This window comes from Larimichthys crocea, chromosome XIV (assembly GCF_000972845.2).
Source record: "Larimichthys crocea isolate SSNF chromosome XIV, L_crocea_2.0, whole genome shotgun sequence".
NCBI classification, from domain to species: domain Eukaryota; kingdom Metazoa; phylum Chordata; class Actinopteri; family Sciaenidae; genus Larimichthys; species Larimichthys crocea.
In genome coordinates this window covers 12,983,286-13,006,289 of record NC_040024.1, presented here as the reverse complement: position 1 = coordinate 13,006,289, position 23,004 = coordinate 12,983,286, and the positions used below count along the sequence as shown (strand labels likewise).

General features: G+C 41.1%; 1 protein-coding gene across 2 annotated transcripts; it reads right to left on the bottom strand.

The window, feature by feature from the left end:
- Positions 1–1,586: 1,586 nt before the first annotated feature.
- acanb (aggrecan b) lies at positions 1,587–22,421 on the bottom strand. Of its 2 annotated transcripts, XM_027287683.1 has the most exons (20): positions 22,287–22,421; positions 17,461–17,515; positions 12,729–12,807; positions 12,129–12,512; positions 11,419–11,593; positions 10,561–10,688; positions 10,139–10,432; positions 9,798–10,052; positions 9,154–9,328; positions 8,710–8,837; positions 8,288–8,581; positions 7,606–7,812; positions 7,328–7,423; positions 6,179–7,177; positions 5,901–6,014; positions 5,600–5,758; positions 5,116–5,198; positions 4,889–5,033; positions 4,416–4,598; positions 1,587–3,322 (listed from the first exon to the last, which is right to left on the bottom strand). In XM_027287683.1, the coding sequence occupies exons 3-20, from the start codon at positions 12,799–12,801 to the stop codon at positions 3,231–3,233; spliced, it is 3,984 nt and encodes a 1,327-aa protein (XP_027143484.1). In that variant the 5' UTR covers positions 12,802–12,807; positions 17,461–17,515; positions 22,287–22,421; the 3' UTR covers positions 1,587–3,230. The 2 variants fall into 2 exon arrangements, with proteins under 2 accessions (XP_027143484.1, XP_019116376.2); XM_019260831.2 differs by lacking the exon at positions 22,287–22,421 and having other exon boundaries at positions 17,461–17,558.
- Between the last annotated feature and the right edge of the window lie 583 nt (positions 22,422–23,004).

Sequence of the window (23,004 nt, the reverse complement as noted above, 5' to 3'; positions counted from 1 at the left end):
TTTTCCTTATGGAAATATGTGCTTGACTGACAGAGTGATTACAGTCATGACTAAAACTTGATTTATGCCTTAAATGTATGTTCAGAAATGTTTTTGATGCCTCTTTAAATTCTGGATTTAGACTTATTGAAACACCTTTCTGGGCACGCCATGAACTGGCTGGTGAGCTCTTGAGGTGCAGTACAGGAATGCCAGGGTAGAGAGGTGAGATGGGTCACTGACCCATACAAAACAGCTACTGTACATAAACAGCGTCACTCTGTCTGGGCACGATGCACTTTTAGATGAGTGGACTGGAACACATGCAACGCCCTCCTGCATCCGGGTGTGAACAGAAATCCCAGTGATTATACGGCCAACAGCTTTTATAAACACGTCCTATTTACACCTGCTGACCAAACATGAGTGGACACACACACACACACACACACACACACACAGGGATTACACACCTTCATGCACTGCCACATACACATCCGATTAATGTGTACATGTACAGTTTGGTTGTGCAAACATACCACATAGAAGCATATATACATGCAACCACACATACTTACACATACATAGAGGGCTGCTCTCCTTCTTCCACACAAACACACACACACAAACACACACAGAGCGGATCTGTTTGCAGTGACGGTAGGTATGAAGGTAGTCGCTGTACAGGGTGATGAAGGAGCTATTTACTGTGTGTTTTTTCACGGGTGGGTTCCACAGGAAGGTAAAAACAAACTAAAATGTGAAGTTTGTTCCTCTGGCTCTGAGAGTTTACCTCAAATTTAACAGCTCCAGGGAAAGATGATGTTTCCAGAAATCAACAGAAATTCTCAGTGTGTGATTTTAGTGCATACAGGTCAAAGAGCCCTGCTGTACTGCATGGTGTCGCTATATGGCGATAATTACTTCATCTCAATTTGACTTAAAAGGCAGTCATTTGATAGGACAAATGCACACCACATTACATGACCAGTTGAATGCCCATTCTTGTTCCATGGACAAGTGACCCTGAAAGGAAAGTTGACTAATTGATCAATATTTAGGCAAAATTCCTTCCTAAGTTCACTAAAGGACAATGATTTACCAGAGACAGATGATTCCAAGTTTTATTTGGCACAGCACCGTACAGCATACTGTATGTTCACATCAGGATTTGGGATCTGAACAAAGTCACAACAGAAATGTCTGTTTGCAGTGTTACACATATGGTTTGGTTTATTTTCAAAAGATAAATCCCACACATAACTCAAATGTTGAAATGTGAAACTTTGTGCCGTCATCAGGCTTACTCATCTTCTCTCATATTCTGTAGTGTGTGTGTGTGTGTGTGTGTGTGTCTGTGTGTGTCCATGAGAGTGCCAGTTTGACTGTGTGTGTTGGGTTGCTATTTCAGTGTTTGTGAATCTTTCAGTGAGAAGTCAGACATGGACACAAATATCTGCCCTCCGAGTTGAAGCAAATCTTGACCTTAAAAGGTCATGGTCAACATTTTATAACCTCACCTTCCTCCCCCTTCTTTCTCTGTCTGCTTTTTCATCATTTTTAAGATTTTGTACTGCTTTCACAGCTTGATTTTCCCTAAAATTGTGTCATTTCTCAAGTTTTAAGTACATTTCTGTTGCTAAGACCATGTCACATAAAAACTACCACAAACCTCTGCAAATATGTCTGAGGCTTTAATTTAAAAAAATCCATTTGTGTGTTCTTGTGTTCAGCAGGCTGTCAAAATCAGTCATGCCTACTTGATTAGTAACTCATAGCTGCAACTTACCAGTTCATTAAACGAACAAATCAACAAACAGGCTGATGATGAATTAGTCAAACAATAAAATTGTCTGCTCTGCATAAGTTATTGACATATCCTGCTGTTCAGAGACATGTAGAGAGAATATTTGCAGTGAGAAACTCATACATTCACTGAATCTTATAAAGGCATGATTCTCGGACAGTGCTGACAGAGGTCAGTGTTTGCTGTTGAGAAGTCACAAATGTAAACCCCAACCTACAAAACTGGGTGTGCATCTTTTGCAACAGATGACCCAATGAGGTGGACTTCTGCATCATCCTGGAGGCTTCTCCTGGCAGAAAAACCAGCCAATTCAGCATCATACTGTAGATCTCACTTGTTACTCAGTACAGTTTCTTTGTTATGTGTCAACTATAAATGAGGATTGATTTTTTAAAAATGTTTTTCTTTTTTTTATTATTATTATCGTTTAAGGTGTGTTGGATTCAAATGATTAGCACAGAAGTGACTGAAGACTTCCAAAAGTGCATAAGTGCTGACTATTTAAATCCAGGTCTGTTTTCAGTGACTTTAATCACGTCTTGAACTTGGATTTCTTTTCATCATCAAATGGAACAGCACAATCATTTCAGCATATATGATACTGCGGTGGTGTTATTGCACAGTGGTTCTCAAACTTGAGGTTGTGACCAGATCATTTGGGTTTTTAAAAGATGCTTTATGGCATAAAAACTATTAATACTGCATGTATCTCTATGTCTTTACCTGCTGCTTTTTGTTCTTGTTTTGGAATTCATGCAAAGCCTCCTCTGAAAACTCAAATTAAACCTAACTTCACTGTTCTCCATATTAACATGTACTCATAGCTGTCACAACGATAAAGTTTGAAAACCACCTTCTTCGCCTGTAGTTTTATAGTTGTTTCACCAGTCTGAAGCACACAATTGTAGAGTCTAAGACCAGTAAAAGAAATAATAAAATAAAAAAAAAAACACTAATAAACACAGATCTAGAAAAATACCCTAAAAATATAGCAAAAGCCTATGTAACACTGTGTTTTACTTCAGAGAATCCAGCTGCAATTGAAAACACTTTCACTGGGCTCTTTTGGACTTTGTGTGTCACTCTAAAGCCCTCACATAACTATTTTACAATTTTATCTACCTTACTTTGTATGCAGTGCTGGCAACTGATTGTAAAAAAAAAAAAAATCTTGTGCATTGAGATAATCCTTCCAAATACTGGGTCACAGCTATAAATTAGACGGTATAAATACATAGAAAACTGCTTTTCGAAGGTGCAGAGTGACGCTCAAAGATCCAAAATGTCAGTCAATTACACTGTCACTGCCTAAATGTGCTTTAGTGTGTATGTATATACATGGTAAGGAATGTTAGATTTTTGGTCGGGCATTTGCATTGGTGTCCATGCTCCATTAGAAGAGGGGTCCTTTGTGGCTCTCTGTTGTATGTCCTTTCATTCGTGCTTAGAGCAGCTTCCTCTGTTCCTGTTGGCTGCTCGCCCCTTTACTTCTTCTCCTGAGGGATCTTTTGTGTAGCCTGTTACTGTCGGTGCCGGCTGGAGGAGAAAAGGTGCACATACTGATGACATCATGTAAACATGAGTTGCCAAAAGACTTAAATTTCCCTGAAGTGACTGGTGTGGTTTCACACAAGTTTCACATGCCTTCTAATCTATGCCCTTTTTGTTCCAACGTTTAAATCCCACTACATTAATCTGAATGTCTCTTTCATGAGTTCAAGTGGATTTAAACATGCACTTAGGTAGCTAGGGGTTTAAGACATGATGATTGAACTGCAACGTTCCCAGTTCGAGTTCAACCAATGAGCCTTGTTGTATGCTTGCATATTAATCGGATCTATTTCACTGTGATACGATATATGAGTTGTGATCACAGAGAGCAGAATGAATCGGTTTACTACTACATTTTTCTTCAAATTCTTTGATGTTGTTCTCACTATCAACAAACACATTCTGTGTGAAATCTCTGGTTGCTCTGGTAACATGTAGTTATATTTTTGTCAGTTACAAGGCTTTCCTGCATGATCTTATTGTTGTTGGGGCGGCTGTGGCTCACAGGCAGAGCGGGTCGTCCACTAATCAGATGATCGGCGGTTCGATCCCCGGCTCCTGCGGTCTGCATGTCGAAGTGTCCTTGGGCAAGACACTGAACCCCAAATTGCTCCCGAAGGCTGTGCCATCGGTGTGTGAATGTGTATGAATGGTTAGCTCCACAAACTGATGAGCAGTTGGCACCTTGCATGGTAGCCAATGCCATCAGTGTATGAATGTGTGTGAATGTAGTGTAGAGCGCTTTGAGTGGTCGGAAGACTAGAAAGGCGCTATATAAGTACAGTCCATTTACCATTTACAGTCCATTTGTTGTAGCTATGATGGCTAAACACCTAAGGTGCTTAAAGTATGCTGTAAATCCCTTAATGCAGAACTATAAATTCACATTAAGATTTCTCTTGGATCACCCAGATCTAAATGTGGAGAAAGTAACTTATGAATTCTGTTGAACTAAACATTTCTATTTTATACAGGGGCATTTGTGCAAAAACACACTTAGACGTTATCGTCTTAAGACACAAATATTTTTACGATGTGGACACTATATACATATTTCACTAGTTTTCTGCAAGCTTACCTTCTGTACATTCTACTTGTGGCTCTTCCCACTGTCCATCTGGCATACAGCGTATCACAGGCAGGTGGCGCTGTGTGTAGCCTGCATCACACTGGTAGCGGACTATAGAGTTGACAGGGTAGCGATCTCTGCTGCCACCCATCGGCCGACCGTGTCCCACCTTAGGGGGAGCTCCGCACATGACTGTAAAAGAGACAACAAATGAAAACAAAAAATAAACCATTTTTTAATTAACAGACGTCAAATGACAGATGATGGTTACTAAATTTGTCTTGGTCAAGGTTGCCGGTTCATCTTTGATGAAGTGTGAATTCAGTGAATGTGCAGGTTGTGTTTATCCATTGGTCTATCTCCGTTCTGATCAAGATGATAATCCAACTGCAAGCTCCACATCCTGAGTTAAATGTTCCTACTAGAAAAAAACCCCAGAATCATTGTTTGACCAGACATATATTCTAGACCAGAAGGCCTACCTGGTCCTGTCTTGCAGGTGAAGGGAAGGTGGTAGTTGCAGGGCACATCATTCCACTGTCCTCCCTCGTGCCAGATCATCACCACACAATCCTCCTGAGAGTTGAAGTAGTTGTCTGGCTGGTTGGGCCTCCAGTTCTCAAAGCTCTGAGGAAGTTACAAAAACTATCAATAAATGCATTCAGAAGATACATGATGTTGTAGATAGTTGTTAAGCAACCAAACTCACCAGAGAACTGCTATCTGTCCAGCGGAATTCGTTCTGCACATCTTTGTCGTTAAGTCCAATCCACTGGTAGTCCTGACCATTGGCTGAATTGCAAATAAAAAGAGGTTTTAGCTTTGAAACAACTTGCACATGCCTGTCTCTCGTATTATGCATCAATGCATCCATCAAATGGTCCTAATAGTAACAAGATGCATCATCCCTCCCTGAGGCCACGGTAGCTTCTGAGCAGTAAGATCCTGTATTTGAAACCTCAGCACCTTGGGAACTGTCCCAGGTGCATGATGTCTGTCGCCCAGTCCATGTGGGGTGGGACATTTACACTGAAGAATCATTCTAAAGTACAAAAAAGCATCATCACAAGGTTTTTTTTACACATCTTTTCTCAAATTTCTCACAAATTTGAAGCAGCAGCTTCCCTACGCTGACTGCCCCTCCTGACCAGCTACACCCACAAACAGGCACAGGCCTTCGAGCAACTACTCACAGTTCACAAACTGCTGCTCCTCCTGAGAGCTGATGCTGACCAGGTGGGCGTTGAGCTCCTGACAGCGTTGCTCAGCCTCAGACCAGGTGTCTCTCTCAGTAAAGTGGAGGTAACAGCTGCCCATGAATTCCTGCCAGCCGTCGGCACAGCCCTGCACAGCTACACACACAAACACACACATTTCAATACATTTGGACAAAAGAATGAAAATGATGGAAGATGAAACTTCTATATTGGTATCCATCTTCTTCTACTCTATCCACTAAATTCCATAAAAACAGTGAGCTGTTTGGTGACTCACGTGTTGAGCAGTCTTCACCAGTAAAACCATTAGGACATTGACACACAGCAAGCTCTCCCTGCACAGAGCAGGATCCTGAACTGCAGGGGTTTGGATCACAGGGGTCTGAAGATGCTGATAACAGAGAGAAAGACTGGTTCTAGTACTATTTCATCATTCAGTCATGTGACAAAACATTTTGGTGGACAAATAAATATATTTTCATATAATGTTGAATATATTTCTGGTTTCCTGATACAGTTTGAATGAATGGCAAAGTAAACAGTTAAACAACATACCTTCCACTACATCAGGCTGCTGCACAACAGCAGGGGTTTCAAATGACACAGCTGGTGCTGTGGTTGGGCTGGTGTAGGCTGAGTCTGGAGTCACTACATACACTGTAGGTCCTGCACGGCTTTCCTGACTCTCCTCCTGTCCTGATTGGCCAAGACTGTTGATGTACTCAGTGTAAGTAATCCCTGACCCACTTCCTTGCCCGCTTATCTCCACAACTCCCCGTCCCTGTTCAGGTTGGCGTACCAGTGGTGGTACAGTCACTTCCATCATATCTGTGTCTGTTAGGTAGATGATGCCACCTTGATGCTGGAAAGAGTCCCCAGAGGCAGAGCCGCTGCCTGATACACCAGATGTAAAACCACTTGGAAAGCCACTGGGGAACCCTGATCCAATGGCGGAATATCCAGACATCTCCTGCTCACCAGACTGCTGGACTGTTAGGTCAATGCCACTGTGGTCAATAAATGAGATGCCAGAAAATCCACCAGAGCCTGACTCGGGCATACCTCCTGATCCAGACGTAGCACCTGATGCAGACGTACCACCTGATGCAGACATACCCCCTGATGCAGACGTACCTCCTGAACCGGACATATCTTCAGATCCGGATGTACTAGTGCCGCTGGTATCGATGCCTCCCTGGCCTAACTCCTCCTCAATGGGTTTTGGTAATTTTGGCACCTCCACCATCTCCCCATCCACCATGATGATCATCGAGTCTCCACCGCTACCACTGATGTCTCCACTTCCACTGATAACACCTGATCCTGATCCTGATACACCAAAGCCAGAGTGCTCTCTATTGAACCCCTCACCAGATCCAGATGCACTACCTTCTGCTCCAGATATGAAGATGGTCTCACTTTCCCCTTTCCCCTCCTGACCTATAGGGTCTCCTGAACCAGAGGTGAAACCACTTTCACCGTCCCCTGAGATCTCCCCACTAGCTGAATGAGTAGCTGAACCAGAGCCATCAACTGGAGGAACAGTTGGTCCCACTGGGGAAAATATCAAGAATGTGGACAAGAAGACATTAGATACTTTGCTATATTGTTTTATCAAATTAAAAATTGTGTTTAGCTTTATTAAAATGATGAAAATAAATGTAAGCCAAGGGAGATTCACACTGTTATTTCCAGCTGTCTTACCAGTGGGAGCAACTTGGTGAGTTGTGATGGTTGTCTTGTTGATAAACTCCTCTATTTCAGTAATATTTACAGTGGTTTCGGTTTCAGTTGTTTCAACTAAAAAAATGTAAAAAAAAAAATAAAAATTGAGATGATGGAGATGCATACAATCATCAATGATCTTAATTAACAAACTGCTTTTGTCCAATACATTTAATATTTCTCACCATACACGATCCTAAATTTGCCAGACAAGGTAATACAGACTTAAGAGATCAGCTGACATGCATCTGTCTTACCTGTGGGAGCAACTTGGTGAGTTGTGATGGTTGTCTTGTTGATAAACTCCTCTATTTCAGTAATATTTACATTGATTTCAGTTTCATTGTAAGATACAGTTGTTTCAACTACCGAATGATCAGTTGTGACTGTTGTCTTGTTGATAACCTCCTCTGTCACTATTGTCACATTCACACTGATTTCAACATGGACAGCAGGAATTTCAGCTAAAAAAGACAAAATGAGAAAACGGATTAGTTAAGCAGGACACCATTTTTAAGAAATAGGGTAACTTTGACATTAGCGACCATTATATTGATTACATACTGATATGCTAAAACTGATGCTCCTTCCTAGCATGAAGGTCAATGGCAATAATGTGAAACAGTTTATACAGTCTATGCTTTTCACCAGTATTCTGGTGATACAGCTGGCACAATGTTGTACATGTGCAACGTCTACTTAGACACTTACTGCATAATACATATGTATGGATGGTAACCATTTGAATTATAGGGGGATAGTGACTTAGTCAGATGCTGGTTCAGAAACTGGTTTGCTGGCATGCATTAGCACAGTAGCAGCCATCAGCAAAATATCTGTTTGCCCATGTCACACACTTCTCATCTATATATCATGTTGTTTAAGTGAGAAAGGTTTTATATTAAAATCTAAATATAACCACACCTAGCCCTTTCCTACCTTTGAAACAGTAGGCATCATAGCGTGAGTGCTCATCAGGAAATCCTGTCTGGTTGGGGAAGGCATAGATGATGTGGACCCCAATCTGACCACCTCCACAGTGGGACCTGGGGGTTGTGATGGGGTACCGGACGCTGCGGTCCAACAACCAGCCTGGACGGCACTTGTCAAGCCCTTGGTTCCAGGCAGCATACAGCTGTCCAGTGGTGGCCAGGGTGGTGTTGAGTTTCTGACAGTGCTGCACAGCTTCCTCATAGGAGAAGCTGTCATAGTCACTGGTGAAGAACACCTCACCTGGGAAAATGACGGAAGCATTCACAGACATTCAGTTTCAAAAAGGAACAAACAGGTAGGTAGATAGTTATACAACTTTAAATGTAAATTCTAGTATTTCTATCTCAGTTTGGGAGTGGGATTCTTACCTTGCAGACGTTCCACATAACAAAATACATCATAACGTTCACTAGTTGGTCTCAGGCCATAGGATCTGACTCCTGGGAGGAGTGGCAGATTACCAGCACAGTTAGCTCTGGGTGACACGATGGGATACCTGAGCATGAAAGAAGATGTTGGTTGAGATAGAAAGGCTTGCTTTGTCATAATATCCCTCCAGGAATATGTTTTTTATATTCACTCATATATCAACCATCAATTTTAAGTTGGTGATTCCTTCCTTCTTCTGGAGTTTACAATAACAACCTTCCATTGAGTCAAAAACAACAGAAATAATGATCATACTGAATTATTCAAAATCTGTAATCAAACTGAATCAAACAGAACACCAACTCCATGCATAGTATGGGGAACATATTGTTTATAGTGTTATATATTGACCTATCTTTGTTGTACACATGCCTCCAGCTCACCTGACAGTCTGGTCGCAGAGCCAGCCAGCGTCACATTGGTGCAGGCCTTTCTCGAAGGCTGCCTGCAGTTGCCTTGGGCTGGCAATGACAGCCCCAATATTTTGGCAGGCCTGCTGAGCCTCCAGAAAAGTCAGAGTGTACCGGCCAGTGATGGGTCGGTAGTGGAATACCACACCTGGGGAATGAGAGGGAGGCAAGAAAAGTAACACAATGGGACAAAATGAAGTCAAAAAGCCTCATTTTATGGTATTTATTTTTCTTCAGGCTTAGCCTACTTCATTCAGTCATCTTTATTTCCTCATTAACCGGCAGACACAGATTGTGGTCATTTACTCATAGTTTGAACATTTATGTCATTCATTAGTTGCCTTAGTTAGATAATGGCAATGCTGATGGAATGTGACTCCTAGCCAATAAACGAGCTGCAGGCATGCATGCATTAAGGACACAATGACACCAGTGGCAACCAACATCCTTTGGTATCCCAAGAGATGTCAAAATTAATACTTTTTTATTAGTAGAAGTGAAGGTTCAGCTTTTGATCATCACCAAAGGGTACATCTTTGTAGACAACATCTCTGAAATGAGGCAGTCCCAGAAATGTCAAGAATTTTGTTGATGGATCAAGTGCATAACTAACTTACCTGTGGGAGCCATTGCAGCATCTATGCCTGTCAGATGGATGTCAGGCTCACGTACCACAGGAGTCACTTGAGCATATGTGTCAGTCACACTGGGTGGGACGGGCAGAGGGAAGAGGGTGTCGATTCCTCCACCAATGATCTCTTCACCCCCAGGTGGGGGGGTGAGGCCTGGGACCACCCCTGGGGCAGGTGTCATGCGGATGATGTCTGGGAAAGGAGTCGTCCTCATGGGCACAGCACCTTCATCCTCACCAGCTGAGGAGACAGGATTGCATAATTGCTTGATAAAGTTGATGTTTATTGGCTTTGCTATGAGTTATTTTATTTTATAAAGGGTTTACTTTGGAAGCAGATAGCATCGTAGCGAGAGTCTGGGTAGGGGTATCCAGTTTGGTTTGGGAACAGGTAGACGGTTCTCACTCCCAGGAGTCCCCCTCCACACTGAGGCCTGGCAACATTGATAGGGTAACGTACACTCCTGTCTGCTAGCCAGCCAGCATTACACATATCCATGCCACCCTTCCAGGCTAGGTAAAGCTCTCCAGTGGTGGCGAGCCGGGCACCGAGTTTGACACACTGATCTCCTGCCTCATAGAAAGTAAACTTCTCTACAGACATGGAGTAGAACACTCTGCCTGGGAGGAGAAAGGACAACACAACACAACAAAGTGACATGACAGTCCACAGCTGTGTGTACAGGATATACTGGAGGTTTCATGTGGGTCAGGTAGCTTTTGTTGCTGCCCTTGCTGGATGAGTGTACCTGACATCTTCTCAGCAAAACAGTACACATCGTAAGTCTCATTGACATCTCTCACGCCATAGGTTCTCACACCAGGGAAGGTCTCCTTGTCTCCATAGCAACGCTCCCGTGGCTCCTGGATGGGGTACCTGGAGATGTCATAAGAGATGAGAGAGAGATGCCAGTCAGAAGATGGACTTGAAAAGTCAGTTACAACATCAATTCTTGGGTTATTCATTGCAAGTCTGTTGGTATTTTTATTTATTTATTTGTTTTATATAAATTGCTGTCATGGAAACACACCAAAGCCAAAATGTTACATTGTTACGTCTCTCATCCTTCGAGGAAAGACTGACAGTTCTCCCAGTGGGTTCTTTCCGGCTTCCTTTCGCGGTCCAAAGACATACAGATTAAATGGTATTGCCTGTAGGTGTGAATGTGAGTGTGAATGAGTGTTTGCCTTTTTGTGTCAGCCCTACGATGAACTGGCAACTTGTCCTGGGTGTACCCTGCCTCTCACATAATCTAAACTGGGATTGGCTCCAGCCCCCCCCCGCCCCCCATGACTCTGATAAGGATAAGTGGTTATGATTGGACGGCTGGCTGATGGCTGGACAACACATCATATAAACTATTTCATTAAAACTACTGTGGCACAGTGACTGGTTTTGCCATGTCATCAACATAAAAAAATATTTTGTGTTTTACTTTGTTGTCTCGTTTCTGCACAGAATATGTGTGTTCACTTTGTGTCTCTGTGGTTTTTCTTCTGTGTGCTCTGATTTCTTTCCATAGTCCAAAGACACAGAAACTCTAAATTGCCTCTAAGTATGATTGGTCTTATGGTGACCTGTGCATAGTGACCCTGATAGATACTACCTAACAGTTTGATCAGAGAGCCATCCAGCATCACATTGGTGGTATCCATCATCATAAGCTGCTTGGAGCTGGGCTGGTGTGGCGATGGTGGCACTGTTCTGGATACAGGCTGCCTTGGCCCTCTCAAACGTCAGGGTGTATCGGGTGGAGATGGCTCGGTAGTGGAACACAATACCTGTGAGACACAGTGAAGTGAGTGCAGACTAAGAAATGTTGACTTATCTTTCAAATTATTATGCCAGTAACAAAGGCATTTGTGCTTGAATTATGCCAGACCACTCTGAGCATGATGGAAGAGTGGACTTGATAAGACAGACGTGATGTCTCCAGAGGCAGGGCATTTGAACATGTAACCAATGGTATGATTGACCTAGAATTAAGTTCTTGATCTACACATTTTTAGACAGTGCTTTTTTTCCAGACCTTATTGATCTTCTGGGCTGTACATGAGAACAAGAGAATTGTTGTGGAGGAAAACACAGAATTACATTTTGGCAACATCTGAATCTTACTACAAACCACGTTCATAGAGGTTTTAACAATTTTTGGAGGTGTAAAAACAATATCCTGTTGTACTTGTTTAAGACTATCTTTAAGGTAGATATGCAGTGCTGTTTGTTTCAACAAACACTGATGGAAGTAGTGTGTGTTGAGTAGACGATGACTTTAATTTTGTAAACTGAAAAAAAATGTTAGTGTTCTGTAGTTACCCTGAACCTGGATGTCCACAGTGTCATAGTTATCCTCAATGCCTTGCATCACCTCGCAGCGGTAGACACCGGAGTCTTTGGACCTCAGCTCTGTTATCTCTATGGATGCATCACTTGGTACTTGAGGGTAGTTGATCATCGTCACTCTGTCCAAATACTCTATCTCCACATTAACTTTTCCCTGTGACGCCACCAGAATCGTCTTGACTTTCTCCTTGGTGACGTAGGTCCATTTGATGCGGTGGGAGAGTGGGGCGATAGTCGGGGCTCCGGGGTCATTGACTGTGTTGTCCTGGAAGTAGCATGGTACCACTACCTTGCTGCCCAGTAGTGGACGGAGAGGCATTTCCAAGGGGATGCTGACACGCAATGTGCCATCTAAGTCTAGGGTAAGAAGAGGTCATGATTAATTTCTTAGTCTTTTTATTTCTTGGTAAGTGGTATTGGCACGGTTGCTGTCATTTTCATACATCATGGCAGCAGAACTATCATAGGACATTTGTGGAGAAGAGGATCCATTGAATGATCCATCAACCCTACCTACTGAACAACTTTCTCTACCAACTGAACAACAACTCAACAAGTGGAGTTTTCACTTACCTTCATGGTCTTCAAATGATAATGTTGCTGAGATGAGGGGCAAGGATACACAAAGCAGAAGCAGGGTCGTCATTGTTACCTGAAAAATACCCAAATATACAGCACTGGAATCAAATTTGTGCAGATGAGATAATTAATGACAGAAAGCAGGCAGTAGTTACAGCTACTGACATCCATTCTAATATTTATTATGTGTTATATTTGACCTTTTAAAGCCTGACATCACTTACTGATGACAGGTTGGCTAAACTTAGCATAACCACAGAATAAACAAAGTATAGAGGGAGTGAAAAATTATACTAACGTTCTAACTTATCTACCTGAAATGCTCATTGAATGAACAGTGAAGTATGTGTTAGACTGAATTGAAGGTTTATTATCATTTCCTCTACCTCTGAAAGCTACTGTGTGTCCCCCACCCCCACCCCACCCCAACTCCTGTATGCTTATGCTCATATTCCGTGTTATCCAGGATATGATATGTTTATTACGTCAGACTCATTACTAAAATGGGAAATAGAACATCAAGGGTCTTAAGTATCATTTGGAAATACCATACATGACCTCTGAGGAATGAAAGTCCCTCTGTCTCTGTGCACAGGAAATGTCTTTAATACTAAAATAAGTTCAGGCTCAGAGGTAGAAGAGAGATTCATTCGTTTCAAATGCTTTTCCATTTGTTGAAAACTAATGAAGAAATTAGGTTATTTTCCATCTTACAAACTCCTTTCATCATGTATCCTTGTCCCTTTGTCAGGGTGCATACAGCATATTTGTCTGTGCGTGTATGAGAATACAGCTTCCTACTGTGAAATACTTCCCGGATCTGTTTGCCAAGGTAATGTGCTATGTACACATATGTACACAGCAATTTCTTTTCTTTAAATCTGTTTTCTTGACCAGTGAATGCTTTGGAGTGTCTGTTTTTCTTTAATTTAGTTACAGTAGTTGCATGGCGCTGGGGATGGCAGGTCATTTGATCCACCACTTTGATTCACACTGAAAACATATGTGCAGACATTCAAGCGGAGCAGACGATGTGTACAGACCTTGGCTTTCCTCTAGCATCATCATGAGGTTGCTGTTAATGTAACATCTCAACAACTACTGATGGATTCATGATGCCCAGGGGATGAACTCTTATGACTTTTTATGACTTCAGCTATAATCCATATTGTGCTAAATTATACTACTAATTAGAAAAGTATAACATTATTATAGCTAACATGCTAAGCTCAGATGGTGAAAATTATACTTGTCTAAAGATTAGTATCATAGCATTGTCATTGTGAGTATGTTAATACGACGAGTATTAGGGCCACATTTAAATAAAAAAATGTTTTTGGAATTAATTACAAGAATAAAGTCGTTATTAAATATGGCGAGAATTAATTACAAAATTATTATTATAAATTATTACCATATTTAAACGACTTTACTCTCGTATTTAATTCCAAAAATTTTTTTTTTTTTAAATGTGGCCCTAATACTCCGTCGTATGTTAAAATGCTGATGTTGGAATTTATCTCAAAGCACCACTGGCAGCATGGATGTACACTCTTACTCCTTCTTGGTTTACTGTAAAATTTAATTTAAATGTCAAGGACCCATAATGAGTTTACTAACACAGTCAATGCAACTATTTAGCTTCTATGCTCTGAATGCTGCTTCTGATGGTTTGTCAAGCAAACTTTGATCTAGTTCTTGGTCACAAAGGTCAAATCTGACCATTAATATCATTAAATATCTGGCAACTTTAATCCAAAAACAGCTTTGCTATCAAAACCCACATCTGTCAAACCCTGATTACCACATTGCTTATTTTCGCTCAACTTTCCACAGCTGTGACGTGCAGCACCGTCGAATGTATGAAATCATTGCAAGTCCTAACTGAACCCTCATTGTGCTGCGTTCACAAGCTCTCCGGGACAGGCTGCAGAAAGCACCAGGTTCATTTCAAACAACCACACAGAAACATTTACAACCAATAAACCTAATGCCCACAGTCACAAAGCGATGGCAGTGATTGAGCCAACATTGGCAGCACGATAAAAGGCCGAAAGAGAAATGCAGTGACCTTTCAGGTTTAAGTGACTCAACACAAAAAAAACACGATCATATAGATTTACTGTAAATACACTGGTAGCAATGCACGGTAACTTTGTGCAGACACATTCATGTGGCAGCATACTGTATGTCTGTGTGTGTACTACAAACTATATGAATCAGTGTGTGTGTGCGGGGTTGCTAGCATTCTCAGAGTTCCACAGATCCAGGATGTACAGTAGGACTAATATTTGCCCTGCTGTCTAAGCTCTCACTGAGAGTGAATGTTGGCCCAGTTTGGCAGGAAACACAAAATACCGCACAGCATATGTAGACAGTTGGACACATCCACCCGAGAACAAACACACACTGATATCCTTTTATTATCAGTCTGATGTTCAGGCCTCCCCAGAGCCTCTATTGTAACTTACTATAAACTTGAGTATGCTCGACTTTAGTTTCCTGGCATTTTCAGATTTTCCATGATGATACCTAATAATTTTCACAACACGCTGCTTTAACACATTGCATGTAGTACAATAATAAAAGTGAAATTGATTTGTTGTCTGATTGTTGAAAGTTCAATTTTTGGAGTGCAGAATGACGTCTCAGGGATTTTGAGGGATATATATACAAAAACTTGCTTACTACTTACATACTATCCATTGTCTACAAAATGTCTAAAACACAATGTATAAAGTATATTGTCAGTAAAGAGCAACTGAAAATATTGTTTTTGTCGATAAAATCATATCTATAAATCTAAAGGTAATTTATTTTTCTGGCTGTACATTTGCTCAAAAGCACATTACAATGCAATATGTCACAGTCAAGGTGGGTCTCCTCAAAATGGATAAAGACGGCAATAACCAGTCAGCTTGCACTCACACTCTCACAATGTATTAACACAGAGAATGCCAGCAAAAACTCTGACCAAGCCAACCAAAACCTCAACTCCTTATTGCATACTATCCGATCATTGAGCAGATCCCCGGCTCTCTTTAAATGCATCATTTACACTGTGGCCTCTTCATAACGTGCACTAGCATTCATGAGTAAGCCACGCTGGTCCAGGTCAGCCCTCTCTCCATAGTGTGTCCATTCAGTTGGTGGGGTGGCTGCTGCTCCCCTGTTCGGCCACTGTGGTATGTTCCACTCCCAGCTGAGGGCTGAGGTGGAGGGCAATAAGGCCTTGGTCTGTTTGAGTAACGGACAGGGGCAGGGCCTTGGGACCTGCCAAGGTAAACACAAGGCGGGCATCCAGGGTAGCCCCCTCCCCCTCCTCCACCACCACAACCCACTCTCCTCCAAACCTCCAGAGTCCCTCAGCTGAAGAACAGAGTTGACATTGATACTGTGCGCATACCCAGAAAACACAGACTAACTCATAGATCACCAAGGGGATGTGTGAGAGTGCACGTCCTATGGCCCTGGTAAAGAAAACACACGGGAGTGTGTGTACATATGTCAGTATTGACACGTACTGTACAACCACACACAGACTCTTGTACAATCAAATGGGAAGAAATCATATTCACAGGGTGCTGTGCTTGCCTACATCAGTCTAAGATCAGAGGCATGCTCGAGGAGCTTGTGCACATGAATTAAATGTGTCAAACACATGTATAGACATGTGTAGACACACACATGTTGTATGGCTAAATTCTCATGTCTGTAAGACTGAGGCCTTTAATGTTACTTTATTAACTAATTGTAAATATAACATTTGCTTTAACTGAACCCTTTGTCAATTGTTTTCTTCATTTCCAACATCTGAAAATTACAATTCACAACATGCGCTTACGCAGCCTCATGTTGCCATAGTAACATGATGTCACTCTTGACAGTAGTTTTCTATATAGCATTAAGTAACATTATTTTTCCAATAATTAAACTAAAAAAAAAACCTTTCTCTAATATTTTTCTTGTGAATAATTGGGCCTTTTCAGGCCTCAATAATGAAACAAATTGCTCTCCAATTAAAATAGTTAAAATTGGCAGACAATGTACTAGAAAGCAGTGATGAGGGGTTACAAGCCATAAATATTTAGACAACCAATCATTAGGAAGAGACAGCTACTGTATAAGACTGCAATACTGCAATAGCAGGCATACCAATATGAAATCAAACACTGCGTTAAATCTAATAAATCAGTAAGAGAGACACACGTTCATACATTCCACTTTCCATCCAGGGAAGCCATCCAGAATACAAACTGGCCAATAGATCTGATGAATTTCCAAAAGTCACATAGAAAGTTAATACTTTCATGCTGTTGAAACTCTCTTTTCACCCTTACTATAAATTTCAAATCACTATGGAAACCACAGCATACAGTTAGAGTGCAAGGAAATTAAATCAACAAATCAGTTAGTTGTTAAGATATCCATACCATACCAGGTGTCCAGCAAATAAATCAGCTTTCCCACAGCAATGATCAGCACAAAAACTGACCTGAAATTTTGGACTGATGATCTAATCATACTTTAGTCTCACCTGATTAACTTCCCAGAGAACAAAGATACTTGATAGTGAAAAAGAAACTTCAGTTACGTTTGCTTTGACATCTGAGTACAGTACTATACCTGACCGCCAAGAGCAGAGGATGAAGATGTGTCAAAGTATCCCCTAACAATATTCACAATATTCCTTGTTAGGGGCTCCAGTGGTGAGTTATAAACGTACCGTTGATGCTGCAAAGCTCCCAGTGCCGACGACTCCAGGGGCCTCTTGCTCCTGCCTATGTAGGAGCAGAAAGAAGCTTTATTCAAACTCTACCACACATTTAGATGTTGGAAGGAGAGGGAGGGAAAGAAAGTGTGTGTGAGAGAGAGAGAGAGAGAGAGAGAAAGAGAGAGAGAGAGAGAGAGAGAGAGAGAGAGAGAGGATGTGATCCTCTCCTGCCAGTTGGTGAGGTCATAGAAACAGCCTTGAATATCAAAGCTGAAGCAGAGAATCAGACAAAATCTTTAGAAATAACTGAAGAAAGCCTATTTGTTGCTGCTGGCCAATGCCAGATTATCTTAGCCTCTACAGTTTTTGGTTTGAATGAAGGTTGCTGCTGCTTTACACACAAAACACAATATAAAACAATATATAAACTGTTAAGGTAACTTTCAGAGGTACATACATAACTGTCATTTATTTGTGACTTAGCATCATTAAAACCACATGTTAGACATTAAATACATTTCTCCTAAATACACATCAACACATGTGATGTAGGGTTGGTCTATGCTCTAATTTGTTGCACATGTGCAATCTAAACCAACGCATGTCATATCTATGAGACACTGCTGATTCATTAACACGCCCACTATCACCACTAATTAATGCAACATGCCATCTTTGGCTCTTCAGCTAAAGTGCATTTACAGAAACTGTCACTAGCCTTTCAGTTTCAGCAGACTCAAGTCAGAAGCATCTGATAGTGTGTGTTAACATACGTGTTATGTATATATTGAATGCCCTCCATATGTACAGTCTTCTGCCATTGTCTTACAATGTTATCACACACAGTGTATGATAAATAAATGATAACATGGAGGTGTGTATGTACGAGTTATGGAACTCTACAACATCATTCAGTTTATTTTGTGGACAGTTTGTTTTACCAGTGAGAGTTAACTGAACTGTTGCTATGGTTACTGACGATTTATACTTTATACAAGTTAAAAAAAAATGCATGCAAGTCTGCCTAATAATATTAGAGAATATGAAAAATGTGTTTTGTGTATTTCTGCTTGAAAATCTCAAGAAATGTACGTCTAAGTACTTGTGTGTTTGCAAAGTACTTGAGAAATATGTGATAAGTTTGTAAGTTTGTGTGCCCACGTGTTTGCGTGCATGTGTGCACCCGTTTCACTATGCATATATATACTGCCACATGTGTCTGCTGATACTGTCTGTGCATTCAGTTTAAAGTTAAACATGCTAATGTTGGCCTGAGGTGGAGGAAAGGCGTGTCTCTCGTTCGTCTTCCACCAAACTCTATTCAGAGGTGTAAATACTGGCTCTGTGCTCACTGCACTCACTGACGCACACTTACCGTCCACATCTTCAAAGGAAAACGTATTAATGGCCGATGTGCTCTAATTTTGTGCTTATTTGCAGACTCAATGTTTGTTGAGCAGCTGGACACAGATGAAATAGTAGCATCAGGTTTACTCACCATCATTCATGTCAATCAGCTGTTGCATGGTGAAGAGCAGCTCAGAACATTTTTATACCATGTCACCTCTAAACTTTAATTTTATAGGTTTATGTTGTAGCTTTTTTTATGCCGGGAGAGTTTACCTGGTGACACATGCTCTTTTTTTTATCTACACTCTATTGCACATTCATAATTATTTGGCCTGAACAACTACAGATATCTGATATGTGGAAGCTGAGCAGTTCAACTGGGAAGCTCTTGATGGACGGTGAGTTGCTGAAGAGCAACTACTTTGCAAGTCAGCAGGTCTGTGGATTCCAAATGGTGCTTTTTGAGCCTCAAGAGCCTCCTTAATCTTTAGGCCGAAAGCACCCTAAAAATGTGCCATACACCACCACCATAAAACACTGTAAGCAGTTAGTGACGAACTCAGTGAGTTAAGTACCAACGAGTGAACCACTCTCACACACACAGTTTTGTTACATGAAAAATCTCCCTAACAACCACAAAGTTATTGATTTATGCTATGGCTGTGATCTCAGACAGGCCTGTCTTAGTATTTGTTTGTCTCTCACGGTAAATACAGCCAACACTCTAAAAGAGCCAAACCCAGAGTTGCTCTGTTGCCCATGAAAGAAAAATCAGACAAAGGAACAGTATCTAGGCTCAGTCTTCAAGACCATAGACATTTTTTCCACTCACTGTAGAAGAACTACTGTGTCACATTTCTCTGAAATAGGGTTTTATTTATTTTTTCCTCACACGTGCTGATTCATCCATTCGGAGTACAGAAACTATATTATGACTAAGACCTGGTTTGTTAAAAGATGCACTAAAATGCCAGCAATGAGTCAGAGCTGTTCCAGCTATTCCATTAGTGCTATCCATCAGTCGAGTTGATTTTTTACTTACTTTTTTATTGATTATTTTGGGTAACTTCATCTGCAGCTCTGCTTATCTGTTGACAATGTTAAAGCATGGTTTTGATGTGTAGAGCTAAACTAAATTTGGACAGCTATTGGGTTGATTACCAAGGCAATCCCTCAAAGGAGTCCTCTGACCTTAGCTCATAGTGTTGATCAACACTTTGTACTGACGTGTACTGACTGAGAAATTCATGATCTGCAGAGGATTAACTATTGTTTTTTTTTGTTTTCTAAATTTTGAGCCCCTCATTATTCTTCCAGGACAACCATCAGGGTACAATATCACTTGAGCATGAAATGTCAAAAACTAATGGCCACATAACTATGAGATTTACCAAGCACATTCATGCTCTTCATAGGATAAGCCCTGTCTGTTGTGATGATCCCTTTTATATCCACTACCATTCTCAGGATAAATTAGCCTCACTGGCAAGGCTATAGGAATGGTAAAAGAATCAGTATATTTGATTATTGCATGACACACCTTTGTATTGTAGGGTGTAAGAAACATTACAACCTCAGGGGATTCGTTTTGACTTCTGGTCTTGTTACGGCAGTATATTGTATATGTATAGTATTGTATCCGGCAGTAATTGAATGTATGCATAACTATGATTTTCATTAGTATTTGATCACCTGAAAATAAGATTATTATATTTTTGTTAACTTAGAATGAGACTTTTATGCATATGACCTCTTCTACAGACTCAGCCCTGTTGCATAGCCATGTTTCTACAGTAGCCTAGAATGGACAAACCAAACACTGGCACAAGTTTCACATATTTTGCCACCATCATAATTTCTCCTACATGGTTGAAAGGAGAGCAAGTACACTTCTAGATGCCACTAAATCCTACACACTCCGACTTTAAGCAAGTTTTTCTACATTGTGAAAAATTATGAAATGTAAATTCTGGTTTTAGGTTGATATCTTAACACTTTACTGTAGATTGGTTTTGAAACATACGTATTAGTTGCATTAGTTTTAAAATTACTGTCACTCACACACTGTCACTGAAGAACTGAACTCTTGTACTCTGTCTGTGGCTTCAGGAAAAACCCCTCATGTCATTGGCCTGAAATTGTACTGGGTTGTTAAAAAGTGTCTAGGCTTTATGTGTGGGGCTATTAAGGCACACAATGAGTCTCTAGACACAGACAGGTAGTCTGTTTTCACAGTCTGGGTCGTAAAGAAATTGTGTGTGTGGATATGTTGTTGAGCTGCCTCACAAAATCAGTAACATTACATAGTAAATGACCGTGATATCCTGTTGCTCACCAGTTTATATAGCGTGCTAGACCATGAATGTCCCTTTTGTTTTCATAAAAATAAGTAATTGGGTTAATTTGTTGTATTATTTGTTTTAGCAGAGTTAACTTAAGACTCATGTTTACTCAAAATTGTTCCTTCTGTGTTTGAGTGTTTGTGTGTCTTTGTTAACACACCCAAACCATCATCTTGCGGTGTGATTTCAGCTCATTTACAGTCTCTGTGAGTGCAGACTTGACTTACAAGTAGAAGCAGTACGCACTGCAGAGTCCACCTGAAAGACCTCTCAGAGTGGACGAGGGAGGTCAACACAGAGACCCTTCTGTTTTCTCTCTTCTCCGCCTCAAATGATCCAAATATGAGCAGCCACACGCTGGAAACAAGCTGAAATATTGCTGACACAGAGAGTCGGATGGGATCAACTAGAACCAGGCCGAGGCTTTTTCTTGAGGGTGACAAATTTCAAGCTCAGGAAAAGCACTGAGGCGGCTGTTTTTTGGGTTGATGCACTTTCACACAAGCACGCACGCACGCACGCAAGCACGCACACACACACACACACACACACACCCCTACTGCATGCACCCACTCACACACCCACAAAGACATCACACACTCTTGCATGTAAAGCATTCATAGATAAACATGTGGTAGTGACAAAATCGCTGTCAGTGGACTTATGTCACATTAATCATGTGGTACAAAGAAGCAACATGGTTCTTGGGAAGGTGTCATCAGTCCATCACTTTGTTTCAGACTGAAGTATCTGAATAAAGAATAGATTGTGATGGAATTTTATACAGACATTCATGGTTCCCAAGGGATGAATCTTACAAATTTTGGTGTACCTCCTGACTTTAGCTTTTAGTAACATATTCACAGCTATTAATACTACTATGCGTCAGACTTGGACTAAAGGAGGATTCAGATGCAGATAAATCATCAACTGGGTGGAACTTTATTTGGATAACTCCAGCACTGAGTGATACAAAGAACTGACTATGAAAAACAAAACCACTCCGAAGAGGGAAAAAACATAAAAGCAAAGAGGAAAAAGTTCACAGAAGGGAGGACAAAAGCTAAATCCACTATAAAAATGAACAGAAAACAATGACCATAAACTATGAAATTTACAACAAAAAGAAAAAAAAAAAACACTCACGTGGAGGCAAAAACTACAAGCACAATTTACGTAGGGAAGCAAGGTAGATCAGGGAGTGTGGAAAAGACCGGCTGGGGCGAACAAAATGAACAAAACACTTTGGCACAAGACAAAGGGAGACGCAGACAATATATACACAGGGTAATGGGGAACAGGTGGCAACAATCAGGGCGGGGAAGACAATTAGACCGGTGACACATGAGGAAGGGCAAGTGACCTGAAACGAGAGGACAGGTAAATATCAAAATAAAACAGGAAATGACAAGACAAGACAAAAACCCAGCTTGACCTCACCACGTGACACTATGGATGATTTGCCATGACATTTGTTACAGACAGTCATGGTCCACAGTGAATCTTAAGGATTTAGAGCCTCTTGTGACATTTCCTCAAATGCCACCATGAGATTTGTGAGCTGAAGATTTCTGCTTTTCTTGACCTATGCCTGCCTCACGCATCCTGTAAGTCTTGTGTGTTTGGACAGCACAAGCTCTGCCTCCTGTAGTGTCTGCACTTGGGCCTTTCCTCTTAACCTTTTATAGGGCACTCATTGAAAGACTTGGAAAACAAAGTCAAACAAGTTACCATATACGGTCACTCGCCTGTGGAACATTTATTTCTAAATTAACCACCAGACGTATGTCTTACGAAACTTATGAAACTCTTTTCAAAATATCACATTAGGGTTAGGGTTAAATGCGATCCAGTAGAAGCCATA

Bases quoted from the DNA above. Each gene is read 5' to 3' on its own strand.
- acanb (XM_027287683.1), bottom strand. From the start codon at position 12,801: ATGACGACCCTGCTTCTGCTTTGTGTATCCTTGCCCCTCATCTCAGCA. The intron at 12,513-12,728 runs GTAAGTGAAAAC...TTCTTACCCTAG, and splicing joins ATCATTTGAAGACCATGAAG to ACTTAGATGGCACATTGCGT. The intron at 7,178-7,327 runs GTAAGACAGCTG...TATTTTCCCCAG, and splicing joins TCACCAAGTTGCTCCCACTG to TGGGACCAACTGTTCCTCCA.